Genomic DNA, 12,721 nt, shown 5'->3' with positions numbered 1-12,721 from the left:
TATTTTGTTTTTAAAAAAATTTTAAAAATAAAAACAAAAAATATTTTTAATATTTAATTTTTTTTAAAATTTATTTAAATATAAAATAATTTTTATTTATTAAAAAAATTTTAAAAAAATTATTTTTTCAAAAGTTAATTCAAACTGACCCTTAGTCACATTAGTTAATTTTGTTGGCTATATTATATTTTTGTTGTCTTAATTGACCGTTAAGATAATAAATTTATATATAAATTTATTTTAAATTGAGTGGCACCTAATTAAGATTGTCTGCCGTTTGTGATGTGAATTAATATTATATTAGTAAACTCTAACACTATGAATAATGGAAATAACAAAAAATTAATATAATCAATTTAAAATATTTAAAAAACGTATTTAATCGAAAAAAAAATCGGAGGCTAATTTAAAAAATAAACAATTTTTCAGAGAGGAATGTGACTGTTTGCTCATATTTTAATCCAAATATAATCACGTGCCATGAAATCATGAAAAGGAATATACTCTCACATTCATATTGGTACAAAAAGGGGAACATGTTTCTTCCAATGACATTGAATACCATATTGTCTTTTAGTGATGAGCTTCACTAAGATTTTTTTTTTTCACTTTGCTTCAATGAGATAAGTCGATAAGAATGTAGTGATTGTTAAAAAAATCAGAGTTAGCGAAATTCAGTGGCATTATTCAATGCAACCAAGTCATCAGAATAGGGAATATATCAAAATTGTTCTAACTAACCTGTTTGAAGGACTACATGATAGTTAGAGTGAGCTTCTTGGTTGTAACTTCTTCAATTGCTGTACTCAAGATTTTAGAAACAAAAACCAATTTTCCTGCAAAGAGAAGTGATACAATGAAATCTCTAGCTCCAGCAGGTATCACTATTTTCTCCTTTAATGAAAAATCAATACATTCAGAATTTAATATATTGATATAAATTATCTTCCTTCTCTGAATACATTAATTTCTTTATGTACCAATTTTATCAATTTGATGGTTCACAATACATTAATTTCTTGCTTGTATCTTCATTATTCATTATGGATTTATATTCATACTTCTTGCTATATGGTGTCTTTTGGGAACTAAGGATGTGATGCATCACCACACTTGGAACTTAAATCAGAAGATATTGAAAATAACACTGCAAATGCTACTTATTCAATAAATCAGGTACCCTTAATAGTGACAAAAAAAACTGAAAATTTTTCATCAGAAAGTGCTAAAGAAACTTATTATTGAATGAGTGAGAATCTATTTTGCAGAATGAAGAGAAGCATATGAAAAATGAAACCCCACAGAAATTGGATTACGCAACTGAAAAGGAATTATTGCAGAATTTGGTAGAGAATTACAAGCAAAGGGAAGTGAGCCTTCAAAAGAAACTGCTTCGATTGAATGGTCTAAAGGAAGAGCAATCAGCCATTGCTCAACTGCGAACACAGCTCGAGGAAAAGAATGCAAAATTCGACTTGCTTAAGACAATCATTGATTCAATGGAGGCAGAGAACAAAACTATGCAAGAAAAAGCAAGAGATGATGGACTATCAAAGAAGCATCTAGAAATAGCTAAGAAGACGCTGAATGAGATGGAAAGAAAGAGGAGTTTCGAAGGAAGCCGTGTCGAGGAGCAGATATTGATGCTTGAGAAGCAAGTTACAAAGTTAAAGAAGCAGGATAGCTCTTCCAGAGGTGCTAAGATTATTAAGAAGATTAAAGATATTGAAGGTGTTGGATTAGAAGCCTTGGAACTGAAGAGAAGAAACAAAGAGCTCGAATTGGAAAAGAGAGAGATAGGAGCTAAATTGATTACTATTAATGATAAAGTGAAGACGGAGGTAGTTTAACACTATAATTTACCTTCCGTTTTACTTAATCTATGTAGAATTGTATATGCGTAGTTTAGTCAAATATATCAAATTATTTAATTATTTTGGACTATTAACTTCAGGAGGAAACGGTTGCTTTGATCAAAGAGGAAATAACCAGTCTCCGGCAAGTCCATGAAGGACTTCTAGAGCAAGTTGAAAGATTGCAAAGAAACCGATTCGAAATGGTGGAGGAACTCGTCTACCAACGGTGGCTCTTCACATGCTTAAGGTATGAACTCAACCACAGTCTCCAAAAGAGAGCAACAAGGGAAGAGGCCTTAAGAAGAAGTTGCATAAAGAATTCAGAATCATATGAGAAGGATCAAATTGCAGTAACATATGAACATAATGATCCTGAGCTTGAAAGCAATAATTCCTCAAACACAACAACATTGGATGATGATGATGATGATGAGGATGATGAGACTGAAACCACCACACTTGATAAGAGTTCCTCAAGCAGCCAAAGCAGTAGCAGCAAGAGCTCTAGTTTACTTAGCAAAATGAAGAGATGGAGAAAGATCAAACATGACTGCTCCAAGGAGAATAATGTAATTTCATCACCAAAGTGTTTAACTAGATCTGGCACTATAAGTTCTCCAATTAGAAGCCATGGTCTTATACGCAGGTTTTCCATGCCAATGGTGCTTCCTTCAGATCTATCAACAATGCCGTTATTATCCCGGAAAATCGGTTCTAACAGATCATTAGAGAGATCAGTGGTGCAGAAATCATTGAAGAGAGTTTCTTTCGGCGATTGTTCAGTTAAACCAAGTAATAATGAACATGTGTCGGATGATAGAGATTTCTTGGAAAACAAGCAAGAAAACAGCGCGGAACACGAACAAGAATTGGATGATGAAGTAGTAAGCAAATTGCACTCTCAAAAAGGTGATAGAGGTTCAGGTTCTGTGGCAGCCAATTGTTGGAAGGATCTCATAACTGCGAAAACGTTCGGAGATAGCGGTTTCTTGGAAACCAAACAAGAAGAAGAGATTAGACCTGATGAACTGATCAATTCAAACAAGTCCCTGGTTGGTGACAATGAAGGAAGCAAGAATCTCTTACTTGTGCGACTTGTGCAGTTGGTGGCAATTGTTTTTTTCTCACTAGTCCTGCTGCAAGCTTATTTCAGGGTCAACTCAAAATTGGGGCTTAGCAGAAGTGTGAAACGGTAGTAGCAAATTATTATATATGCTCTAATTTTGCAATGCTATATAGATACAACATTTCTAAAAATGAAATTAATTAGTCAATTTTGGTATGTTTTGCCGTATAGTCTTACGAACTTCTAGACATAACATTTTAGACAATTAAATAACTAAAAATAATAGACATATTTTTATTGTATTTAAAATGCATGTTTTGAAAAACTCATCCATTGAGGATTGAGTATAGGCAAGCTCTCTGCCCTCCACGTGTATCGTACAAGTGACACCTGTCCCAACACCCACCCTTCTTTTAACCCCACCCTTCTCTCTCTCTCTCTATCAACCCAAACTCACGTGCATGCCCACTGGCCACTTCCATGGGCATGGCTAACCATTACCCATACTCATCTCAAAGCCGAAGCCACATATCACCACCACCCACCACAATCCTTGGCAAACTCCAACACCACGCCACAACCTCCCCCCAACTCTTTAGCTTCTTCACCCTCCTCATAACCACTTCCATCTTTATCTTCCTATCCGGCTTAACCGTCGTTGCAACCACTCTCAGCCTCATTATCTTCTTCCCCTTAATCATATTGTTTAGTCCAATATGGCTCCCTCTTTTCATCTTTATCTTCCTATTCCTGTCCTTGTTCGGTTTCGGCGTTGTTATCGTGGCTGCTCTCAGTTGGGCGTACCGTTATTACTTCCTCAAACCGGTTCACTCGTTCGGTTCGGTTCGAATTCACGACTCGCCCAGACGCGCCAAACTGTATGGCGTATGCTAGGGAAAATGAATACGAGTACGGATACGGTGCGTATTTGGCGCCAGGAGCATGATAGATTGAGGAGTTCATCAGCCGAACCAAACCGATCCTATTCAAATCCAAATACGGATTGGAAGTTGGAACCAGAGTCCCTAGGTAGTCCTTCTTGATAAACGGTGTCGTCTGAGCATCACCATGAAGGTCTTGGTCATTAATTATTATTATTATCTGACGGCTTTGGCACTCTTCGATCTTCATTTGGGTTTATGCCCTGTCATTCATGGCTCATTCACGCTCTATAGTCTATACCATGTGGGTAGATAGACAAAATCCAGAACATGGAATGATAAGAAGGAATAAATTATATCTGGCCATTGTTCCAGTTCTTTTCCAAATTACAGGGGATAAATTATCTTTAATAACTCTAATGGTAGATAAATTCAACAAATGAATAATATTTTATGTGTATTTTATTTAAATATTAAGTATAATGTTAAAATTAAATTTCAACTAATTTGAATTAATTAAGGAGTTTAAAGTAAACAAGCGTAAAAAATTTTAAATAAAATTTATATTTGCGGTGATATTATGAGGAATGAAAAATATTAAAATTAAATTTTAAATAATTAATTTAATATTTTTTTAAGAATAAAATTCTACAATTAATTAAAATATTTAATTAAATTTCACTAAATTATTATAATATTTTTATTTTTAGTGCTGTTTTTTTTTCACTTTCGTATTTTTCTTCTTTTTTCTTTTCCTTTTCTATTGTGTTTTTTTTCTTCGTATTTTTTTTAATTAATATTAATTTTTTTCTCTTTTATTATCATGTCACTACTAACATAAGTATTATAGTTAGTTTTTTAGGATTCGATTCAGTTTCCTCATTTTAAAATATATTCTACAAAAATATAATATACATACGTAAGTAAGGCATAAATAAATATATCTAGTGAAAATTTTGTAATATCAAAACTTAGAAATATCAAGTAAGAATTATTAGGTATGATGATATTTGATTGATGATTGAGGGAAAACAAACAATAGCAATCAAAATGAATGTTAAAAAGATTGGAATGTTAAATTACCAAATAGATTAGAACAACTATATGTTGAATGCTTGCAAAGCAAACAATTAATAAAAAGGAAAAATCATATAAAAGTAAGAAATTTTTCATATCTAAGATATAATAATATATTTCTTTATTTGGAACGCATATCAAAGAGTATTTTTAAAGAAAATTGAACTTGATTATATTTATTTTAGGATAAAATTTGATTTGTATATATATTTGGAACATAGATTGTATTTCTTTAACAAGGATAATATCTCTATCAAAATATGAGAATAAAATTAAATGTATTTTTAGTCTTTATAAATAATATTGTTATTTTGTTTGTTTACATTTTGCACTTTTATATTTGACGACTCATTTTTTCTACGGTTATATTTTTTCCGTAAAAGTTTAGGATTTAGTCCAAAATTAAAAAAAATATACTAATATTTTTGTTTTTTTAGTTGTCTACAATATCTTCTAATTTGATAAATTAAGAACTAATTTGACGCATATTTGAATTTTGTTTAAGGATTTGTTGTTAATCAATAAATTGCTGTATATAAAATGAGATTCAAATCGATACTTTTATTATTATTATTATTATTATATATAAGAATTCAAATTTAGAATGTATCAAAATTTTTTACTGATGACAACACATAAACAAATTCAGTTTAAATAAAAAATACACTTTATTTAGATACAAAATATACTGAAATTATTTAATTATGACAAGATATAAATAAACTCAGTTTAAAATAAATATAGATCAAGTACATCTTATTTAAATTTAAAATACATAGAAATTACTTATTGATAACTCAAAATTTCTTATTCTTTTTTATTATCATCTTCTTCTTATTTTATTCTTTTATCAAGATAAAACAAAAAAATTTAACAAAAAAAAAACATAATGTTACAAAATTATTAGAAAGAGGAAAAAAATAAAAAAAATACGGTAACAATAGCAGTAATAAAAAAACGATAATAAAAAAAAAATACGCGAAGAAGAAGAAAGAGTAACATGAAAAAAAAAAGGAATACGAAAAAGAAAAAAAAAGAAAAAGAAAAAGAGGAGGAACATGAGAATGTTAATTGTAAAACTCCAAATTTTTAAATGTTATTAATAAATCATTTATGATTTATTATGATTACTTGAGATTATATTTTTGAAATTTTATATATAAATCAGACGAATTTTTATTTATAATTTAGAATTTTTTATAATTTAAAATAATGAATATTTTATATGTCTTAATTTTAATATTCTTAATCTTATTTTATAAATAAAGGAGAATTAATTTACTTGTCTCCAATTTTTATCAATTTGTTATTTAACTAAAAAATAATTTAAAGATTGGTAATTAAAAAGTATTTTAAAGATGGATACTTTATCAATAATCTAGGTGAAGTAATTATTATTCTACTTTTTATTTATTTTACAAAAATTACATTACTATCCCCTATTTTAATAAATAAATAAATAAATAAATAAAATATCTAAACTAACCCATTATCCCTAACTTAACCTAATCTATCCTAACCCTAATTACCACCCATTCCCCCTCACCATACTCACGAAAGAAAAGAAACAAAGAAAAAAAAAGAAAGGAAAAGGGGGAAGGGGGGAGATCTGAGAGGGAGAGCGCGCTGAGGTTGAGGGAGCTGCAACGAGGGAGAAGGGAAGAAGAGAGGGAGCCACCGCCGTTTAACTCGCCGTCGTCGTTCGAGCTGTCACCAACATTCCACGCCATCACGTCTCACCCGTCGTTGCTGTACCGTCGAGAGAGAAGCTGTGCGCGCGTGCTGGAGTGTCGCCGTCGTCCTCATCGCGACCTGCCAGCGTCGCTGGAACCAACCACCTTCATCGCCATTTTCTGCCGATGCTAAAGCCTGGAACCGCCGCGCCCTTGTCAGCTTCGCCGTGAAGGCCGTCGCCGCCATTGCTGTACCTGCACCGTCGTTGTCCTCGTCATGGAGTCAGAGTAGCCGTCACCCATGGAAGGAGACCCGCGCCCAGCCACCGTCGCTTCTACCGCCAGGGAATGCCGCTGTCGTCGTCGAAAATGCTGCCGGTAAGGGTTGAGTTTGGTTTACATCCTTTTGAGATTCCGAGAGCTTTATTGTCATTGTTTGTTGTTACAGCCGCCGTCACCGGAGTTCTGATCGCTACTGGAGCTCGTCGAAGCCATTGCGGTTTCGTTTTTTGTTATTTTTTATCGCATCTCAAGTTGCGGCTAGTGTTGCGGAAACGGTAAGGAACTGTGGTTGAGGTTGTGTTGTTGCGGACTGTGAGAAAAGAATTTCGGTCGCGTGGTTAAATCGCAACGAGGTAGGGGCTTTTTCAAAAACTCAATTTTATAATTTGGAATTGTTATAAATGGATATTAATGTGATAAATGTGCTTTTAGGCTTCGTTTGTTTTTCAAAAGAGGACAAGATAAGACATTGAGAACAAGACACAAAGGACAGAGACACAAAATTTTGTGTTCATGTATTCTGTTTGGCGATAAACTAGAACAAATTATGAAAATCCAATTTATTCTCATTTTTTCCATTTAAAAATTTTGAGAACAAAAATATAATAATAAAAAAAATAATTATAAAAAATTAACAAGAATAATGAAAGAAAAAATAAAAAATAAGTTGTGTTCTTTGTTAGTGTCTCTGTGTCCTTCTTGTCAGGATGGACACAAAATACACTAATTCAGTATTCCTGGACACAATGTTTCTGTCTATGTCTCATTTGTCAAACACGATTTGTGTCTCCGTGTCCCTGTCTCAGTGTCCTGTCCCTGAAGACAAACGCAGCCTTAATGATTGTATAAATCTTATGTATTGTTGGGCTATTTTAAGATGAATATGATTGTTGTTTGATTGGATTGTGGTTTGATTTTGTTAAATATATGGTTGCTGCATTATTTCTTTAAAGTTTTTGAAACAAGTTTGGTTCATTGAAAATGAATTGAGTTTGAATCTGTTTTCTTGAAATATGAGAATGATCTGAATCTTTGAAATTTGTCTGATTTTAAACTGATTTGGTTTTGAACCCGTGGAAGGGGTTGCGGAATGGTTTGGTTGGGACTCGAAAAGGGTGACAAAGTCTGAATTTTAGGGAAGGTGCTTACGAAATTTTATGAAACTCCGAGACTTTGTTTGAAGCACTACTTAAAAAGAAAATTTGATTTAAGAATCATATTATTTGATTTCGATTTATTATATAAGAGCTATGCTTTAAGTTTGATTTATTAATAAAAGAATTATGTTTTGATCTTTGACCTAGCAAGGTTCGTGGTGGTTTACCGCTTGCCCAGTGTCGAGATGTATGTGGGGTTCGTGGTGGTGTACCGCCCACATGTTTCTAAAAGAGGATGTTATGTGGGGTTCGTGGTAGTGTACCGCCCACATGTTTTTAGAAAGAATGTTGTGTGGGATCCGTGGTGGTTTATCGCCCACATGTATGTTTTGTTTTCCAATTGAAGATCTTGCGAGATTCGTGGTGGTGTACCGCCCACCAATTTTCAAGAGGACGATATCTGGGTTAGCTACCAGATGTGTCGGGTTCTAGCAAAGAAACCGACATGTGAACTCACGGCCAATAGGACAGGCATGCATCATACTGCATTTGTTTGCCATTGTTTGGGTGTGCTTAAATTGTTTTGGTTTGCCTATCTGATAAGTTCTGCTTAACTGGTAACTGTGATATTTGCTGTAACTGTTCTTTATGTGTATTTGCCTTGTATTTGTTTGTGCTTGTGACTGATTTCTGTTTTAAGTAGTGGTGATGAGTTTTGTTGGGTCGGAGACCGAGATTTAATTGTATATTAGGCCGGAGGCCGTAATTGGTGAGTTTGGGATGATTGATCCCTTGGTATTTATATTGAATATTATGTCTATTTATAAAGAATGGAACTTTTACGAAATTGAAATATGAGTGTTGGAATTTTGCATTTAATTATATGTCGATGTTTGAATAGATTCATAAGACAATGATAACTTTTGAGCTTGAACATAGTTTTTGTTAAAAATATCTTCTTATAACAATTCTTAAAACCCGCTAATCCACAAATAAACAAATATAATTATTTAATTTTACAATTATTCTTTATATACAAGCTATTTTATCATACAAGACCATATAAATCTTTTTTCTCTAAACTACCCTCACACGCGCGTCTACCCACGCCCATTCCACGCGCCTCTTAATTTAACAGATTTCAATCAACGCACGAATATATAACTTCCTTTTTCAAAAGGATTTCGTTTCGTTTTTTGAATTTATCTGCGTTTTTCTTCATTTGTTTTCGTGCATTCTCTCTACGTTATCTTTCATCATTTTCATTAGTTTTTCTCTGTGTTCTCTTTTTTTCGTTTTTTCGATTTCCTTTGTTCTCTACATTCATTTTTGAAAGTAAGCTCTGAAATTGTTTTGAAGATAATGAATGACTCAAGTTCAGATTGTCAGCTAGACCAAAGCGAAGTGGATTATTATTTTGAATCGAATGAAGTGCCTGAGGTGTGGTTGAATTCTAATTAATATTTTCGTTAGTAGTTTATGATTATCTAGGTGAATAATATTGTGAACCTTGCTTGTGAAAATTTCTGTTCATTATTGATTGTTTGAATTGAATGTAATGTAGTTGTTCTGATGAAAATTGCTACCCATTACTATCCATTTTATATCAGATTTTTGGGGTAAATCAGACATATTTGGGTGTAATAAAGGAGATTTTGGGAGTATTTACAGGTTCTGACTTGTCAAATGAACGATGGTGAATTATATTATTGTTTTGACTCAAATCAAGTACTGAGGTGTAGTTTGAATCTAGACAATGTAGTTTGTTCATAGTTTAAGAGTTTACAGTTGAATCATTTCTGTTTGATGCTTATTGAATAGTTGTTGTTGCATTCTATAGTTTATCCTAGCTTTTAATATGGTGTATTGTGGACTTTTTTGTGTGTATTTTGCAGTTTATGTGTGATGTTGATCATGAGTTTGTTCCAAAGGTTGGGGTGACTTTTAAGACGCTTGAAGATCCTACAAAATTCTACAAATATTATTCGAAAGCTGCAAGTTTTTCTACAAGAGTTTGGAGCACAAATAAGAAGGGTAATGAAATTAAGAACCAATTGATTACATGTAGCAGAGAGGGAAAATGGAAATAAAAAATATCTCCGATGGAGAAGACAAATTTCTTAGCTGGTTTAAATTGTCCTGCAAGAATTTATATACACATATTGAAGGACATTGGTGTGTGGATCATTTTGAAGGTCGTGTTTCATCATTCACATCCCTGCTGTCCAAATCAAGTAGAGATGCTTAAACAGCACAAGGAACTAAGCATGTCCGTGCGTCGTACAATAGAGAATAACGAGGAAGCCAGAATCAGCCCAACCAAAACATACCAATCATTTGTCACAGCAGCTGGGGTTCACTACGAGTTAAATTTTATTGAAAAAGACGTGAGAAATTACATCACGAGAGAAGTGCGGAATGTTTTGGAACTAGAGGATGCAAAAGAATTCAAGAAATACTTATTAAGAATGAAAGAGAAGAATCAGAATTTCTTTTTCGAGCTCGAACTCGAGGTCGATCAGTCGATTAAGATTTCTTTTTGGGCGGACGCAAGGAGCAAGGCTGCCTTTGAGTATTTCGGAGATGTTATTTCATTCGATACTACCTACAATACAAACAGGTAATATTCAGTTCTATAGCAGAGGTGTACATTGCATGTTTTGGGTGTAGAGAGAGATTACTTTGGCGGATTTAACTATTTTGTTTTCTGTTTCGTCATGTTCAGATATAAGCTGGTATTTGGTTCTTTTGTCAGGGTGAATCACCACAGTCAGTCAACACTTCTCAGATGCGTTTTGATGAAAAACGAGGATACTCAATCATTCAAATGGTTATTCAAATGTTGGCTTCATTACATGGGAGGAAATGCTCCGAAAGACATTCTCACCGATCAATGCGCATCGATGCATAGGGCCATTGAGGCTTGCATGCCGACATCAATTCACCGGTGGTATATTTGGTACATCATGAAGAAGATTCCAAGAAAATTAAATGGCTATAAGAGACAGCAAAAAATCGAACAAGAGTTGAGCCATGTTATTTGGAACTCTCTTATATATGAAAGAATCATTCGATAGGAATTGGAATGATTTTCTGATGAAGTATGGTCTTGGGGAAAACAAATGGCTTTCAAGTATTTTTTTTAATTCTACAGTAGAGGTCTACATTGCAAGTTTTTGGGTGTATCCTAGTTCTGATTTAGGTGTTTTTTATAGAGCGTTTCAAAAACCGTCATATATGAATTTGACGAATTGACGAATTGGTGTTTCATTCGCAGAATATATGTGAATTTGTATCAGAATCTGAGGAGCTCACTACGATTATGTACCGCGCTTATGATAATGTCATGGTTGAGATGCAAGAACACAAAGCCAAAAGCAACGAAAAATGTTCGTTATCTCATGAAGTTGCTAACTTGGAAGCTATTAACGAGCTTCAAAGCCCTCCATAGGTGAGAACAAGAGGAAGTCCCAAAAATAGACTAGGTTCAAAGATGGAAAAACATATTGCAAATACTTCAAAGAAAAAGAAAACAAAAGCTCTAAGCGAGGTAAAAGTGATGTTCTTTTCACACGGTGTGTAATTGAGTTTATTATTTTTAATAGTTTTGCTAATATGTGAGTTTATTTTTTTGCAGTTGAACCTTTTTTATGGCGGATCAGTAGTACAATCAAATTCCAACCAATATCATGGACATGTTATGAATTATCAGTTCATAGATTCAGTAGCACAGAACAAGTTTTGGAGTGTAGAGTTTGAGATGCTACTGTTTGTTTGGAAATTAGTGTCTTGAAGGGATTTGTTTGTTTTAAATTTACAATACATATACAATTTAATACCTAAGGAGAGTAACAATTCAAATTTCTGAATGGCCATAACTCTTGGTTAGATTTTAAAGAGAAATATGTAAGTACGCAATAAGGGTGTACTGTAAGAACCGGAATAACCGTTTTAATAAAATAATAATTTAATTGTCAGATATAGGTTCAAAAATATAGAAGTGTTCTTTTTAAAATAAAAAGGTGAAATTTGATTTCAATGAATTTTTCTAAGCAGGAAAATGTATCTTTTACAGAGAATTTTTGTAAAAATGCGTACCGACACTTAAGCTGGCAGTATCGGTTCTAGTCTGACCGGAATCGCGTACTGAGAAAAATAAGATTTTGAAAATTGAATTTATTTTTTTGAAAGGACAAAAATAATTTAGAATTGAAAACCGGGCACTAATCTTAAAGGTTTTGGCCCAAAGTTGGGTCAAACAGACTAAAAACGCTAACAGATTGGACCGAGCCCAACATATATAAGACCTTTAATGAGGATTTGCATCCTCATTTCAGCATCAAAGGGGGAGAGAAATACGGATTGAGAAGAGAGGAAAGGTGACGGTTTGGTCACTATTCACAACCACCTTTCAGTGACCATAACTTGAGCTACAGTGCTCCGATTGACGAGTCGTTTGCTACCACGTGAAGCTCTCATCGAGCTCTTTGTTTCTATCTAAACAAAGTGGTAAGATTTTTGAAATCCATGCTCCAATTTCCAGCCTTAACAGTTTTGCATCTTTGGTTATAGTTTTTTAGTAGATTTTGTGATTTTGCTTGTTTAGGAGTGATTTAGCATTGGAATATTGTTGGGTTTTACCCCTATTCTCATTGGATAAGGTAAGGTCTCACTAAATTCTTGTGTTTAGTTGTTTTTGTGAACCCTAGGTTTGATGCGATTTGTTATATGATGTTATATTGAGGTTTGGTGTTTGTTGGAGTGAGCTTGATGGTTTTGGAGCTTTGAG

General features: G+C 33.3%; 1 protein-coding gene across 2 annotated transcripts; it reads left to right on the top strand.

Annotated features, from left to right (window-relative positions):
• Positions 1 to 679: 679 nt before the first annotated feature.
• LOC107470869 (protein CHUP1, chloroplastic-like) lies at positions 680 to 3,163 on the top strand. Of its 2 annotated transcripts, XM_016090291.3 has the most exons (4): positions 680 to 878; positions 1,094 to 1,176; positions 1,269 to 1,841; positions 1,955 to 3,163. In XM_016090291.3, exons 1-4 carry the CDS (start codon positions 758 to 760, stop codon positions 3,050 to 3,052), a joined length of 1,875 nt encoding a protein of 624 aa, XP_015945777.1. In that variant the 5' UTR covers positions 680 to 757; the 3' UTR covers positions 3,053 to 3,163. The 2 variants fall into 2 exon arrangements, with proteins under 2 accessions (XP_015945777.1, XP_052111740.1); XM_052255780.1 differs by lacking the exon at positions 1,094 to 1,176 and having other exon boundaries at positions 803 to 878; positions 1,955 to 3,162.
• The last annotated feature ends 9,558 nt before the right edge of the window (positions 3,164 to 12,721 follow it).

The sequence above is a fragment of the Arachis duranensis genome, chromosome 10 (assembly GCF_000817695.3).
Source record: "Arachis duranensis cultivar V14167 chromosome 10, aradu.V14167.gnm2.J7QH, whole genome shotgun sequence".
Classification (NCBI taxonomy): domain Eukaryota; kingdom Viridiplantae; phylum Streptophyta; class Magnoliopsida; order Fabales; family Fabaceae; genus Arachis; species Arachis duranensis.
The sequence above is the reverse complement of the archived record's forward strand: the minus strand, read 5'-3'. Positions and strand labels throughout refer to the sequence as shown.

What these genes read in the sequence shown, in the direction of transcription:
- LOC107470869 (XM_016090291.3), top strand. Translation starts at nt 758, where the DNA reads ATGATAGTTAGAGTGAGCTTCTTGGTTGTAACTTCTTCAATTGCTGTA. An exon ending in CTACTTATTCAATAAATCAG is followed by an intron (nt 1,177 to 1,268) that starts GTACCCTTAATA and finishes TCTATTTTGCAG; the next exon opens with AATGAAGAGAAGCATATGAA. An exon ending in ATGATAAAGTGAAGACGGAG is followed by an intron (nt 1,842 to 1,954) that starts GTAGTTTAACAC and finishes TATTAACTTCAG; the next exon opens with GAGGAAACGGTTGCTTTGAT.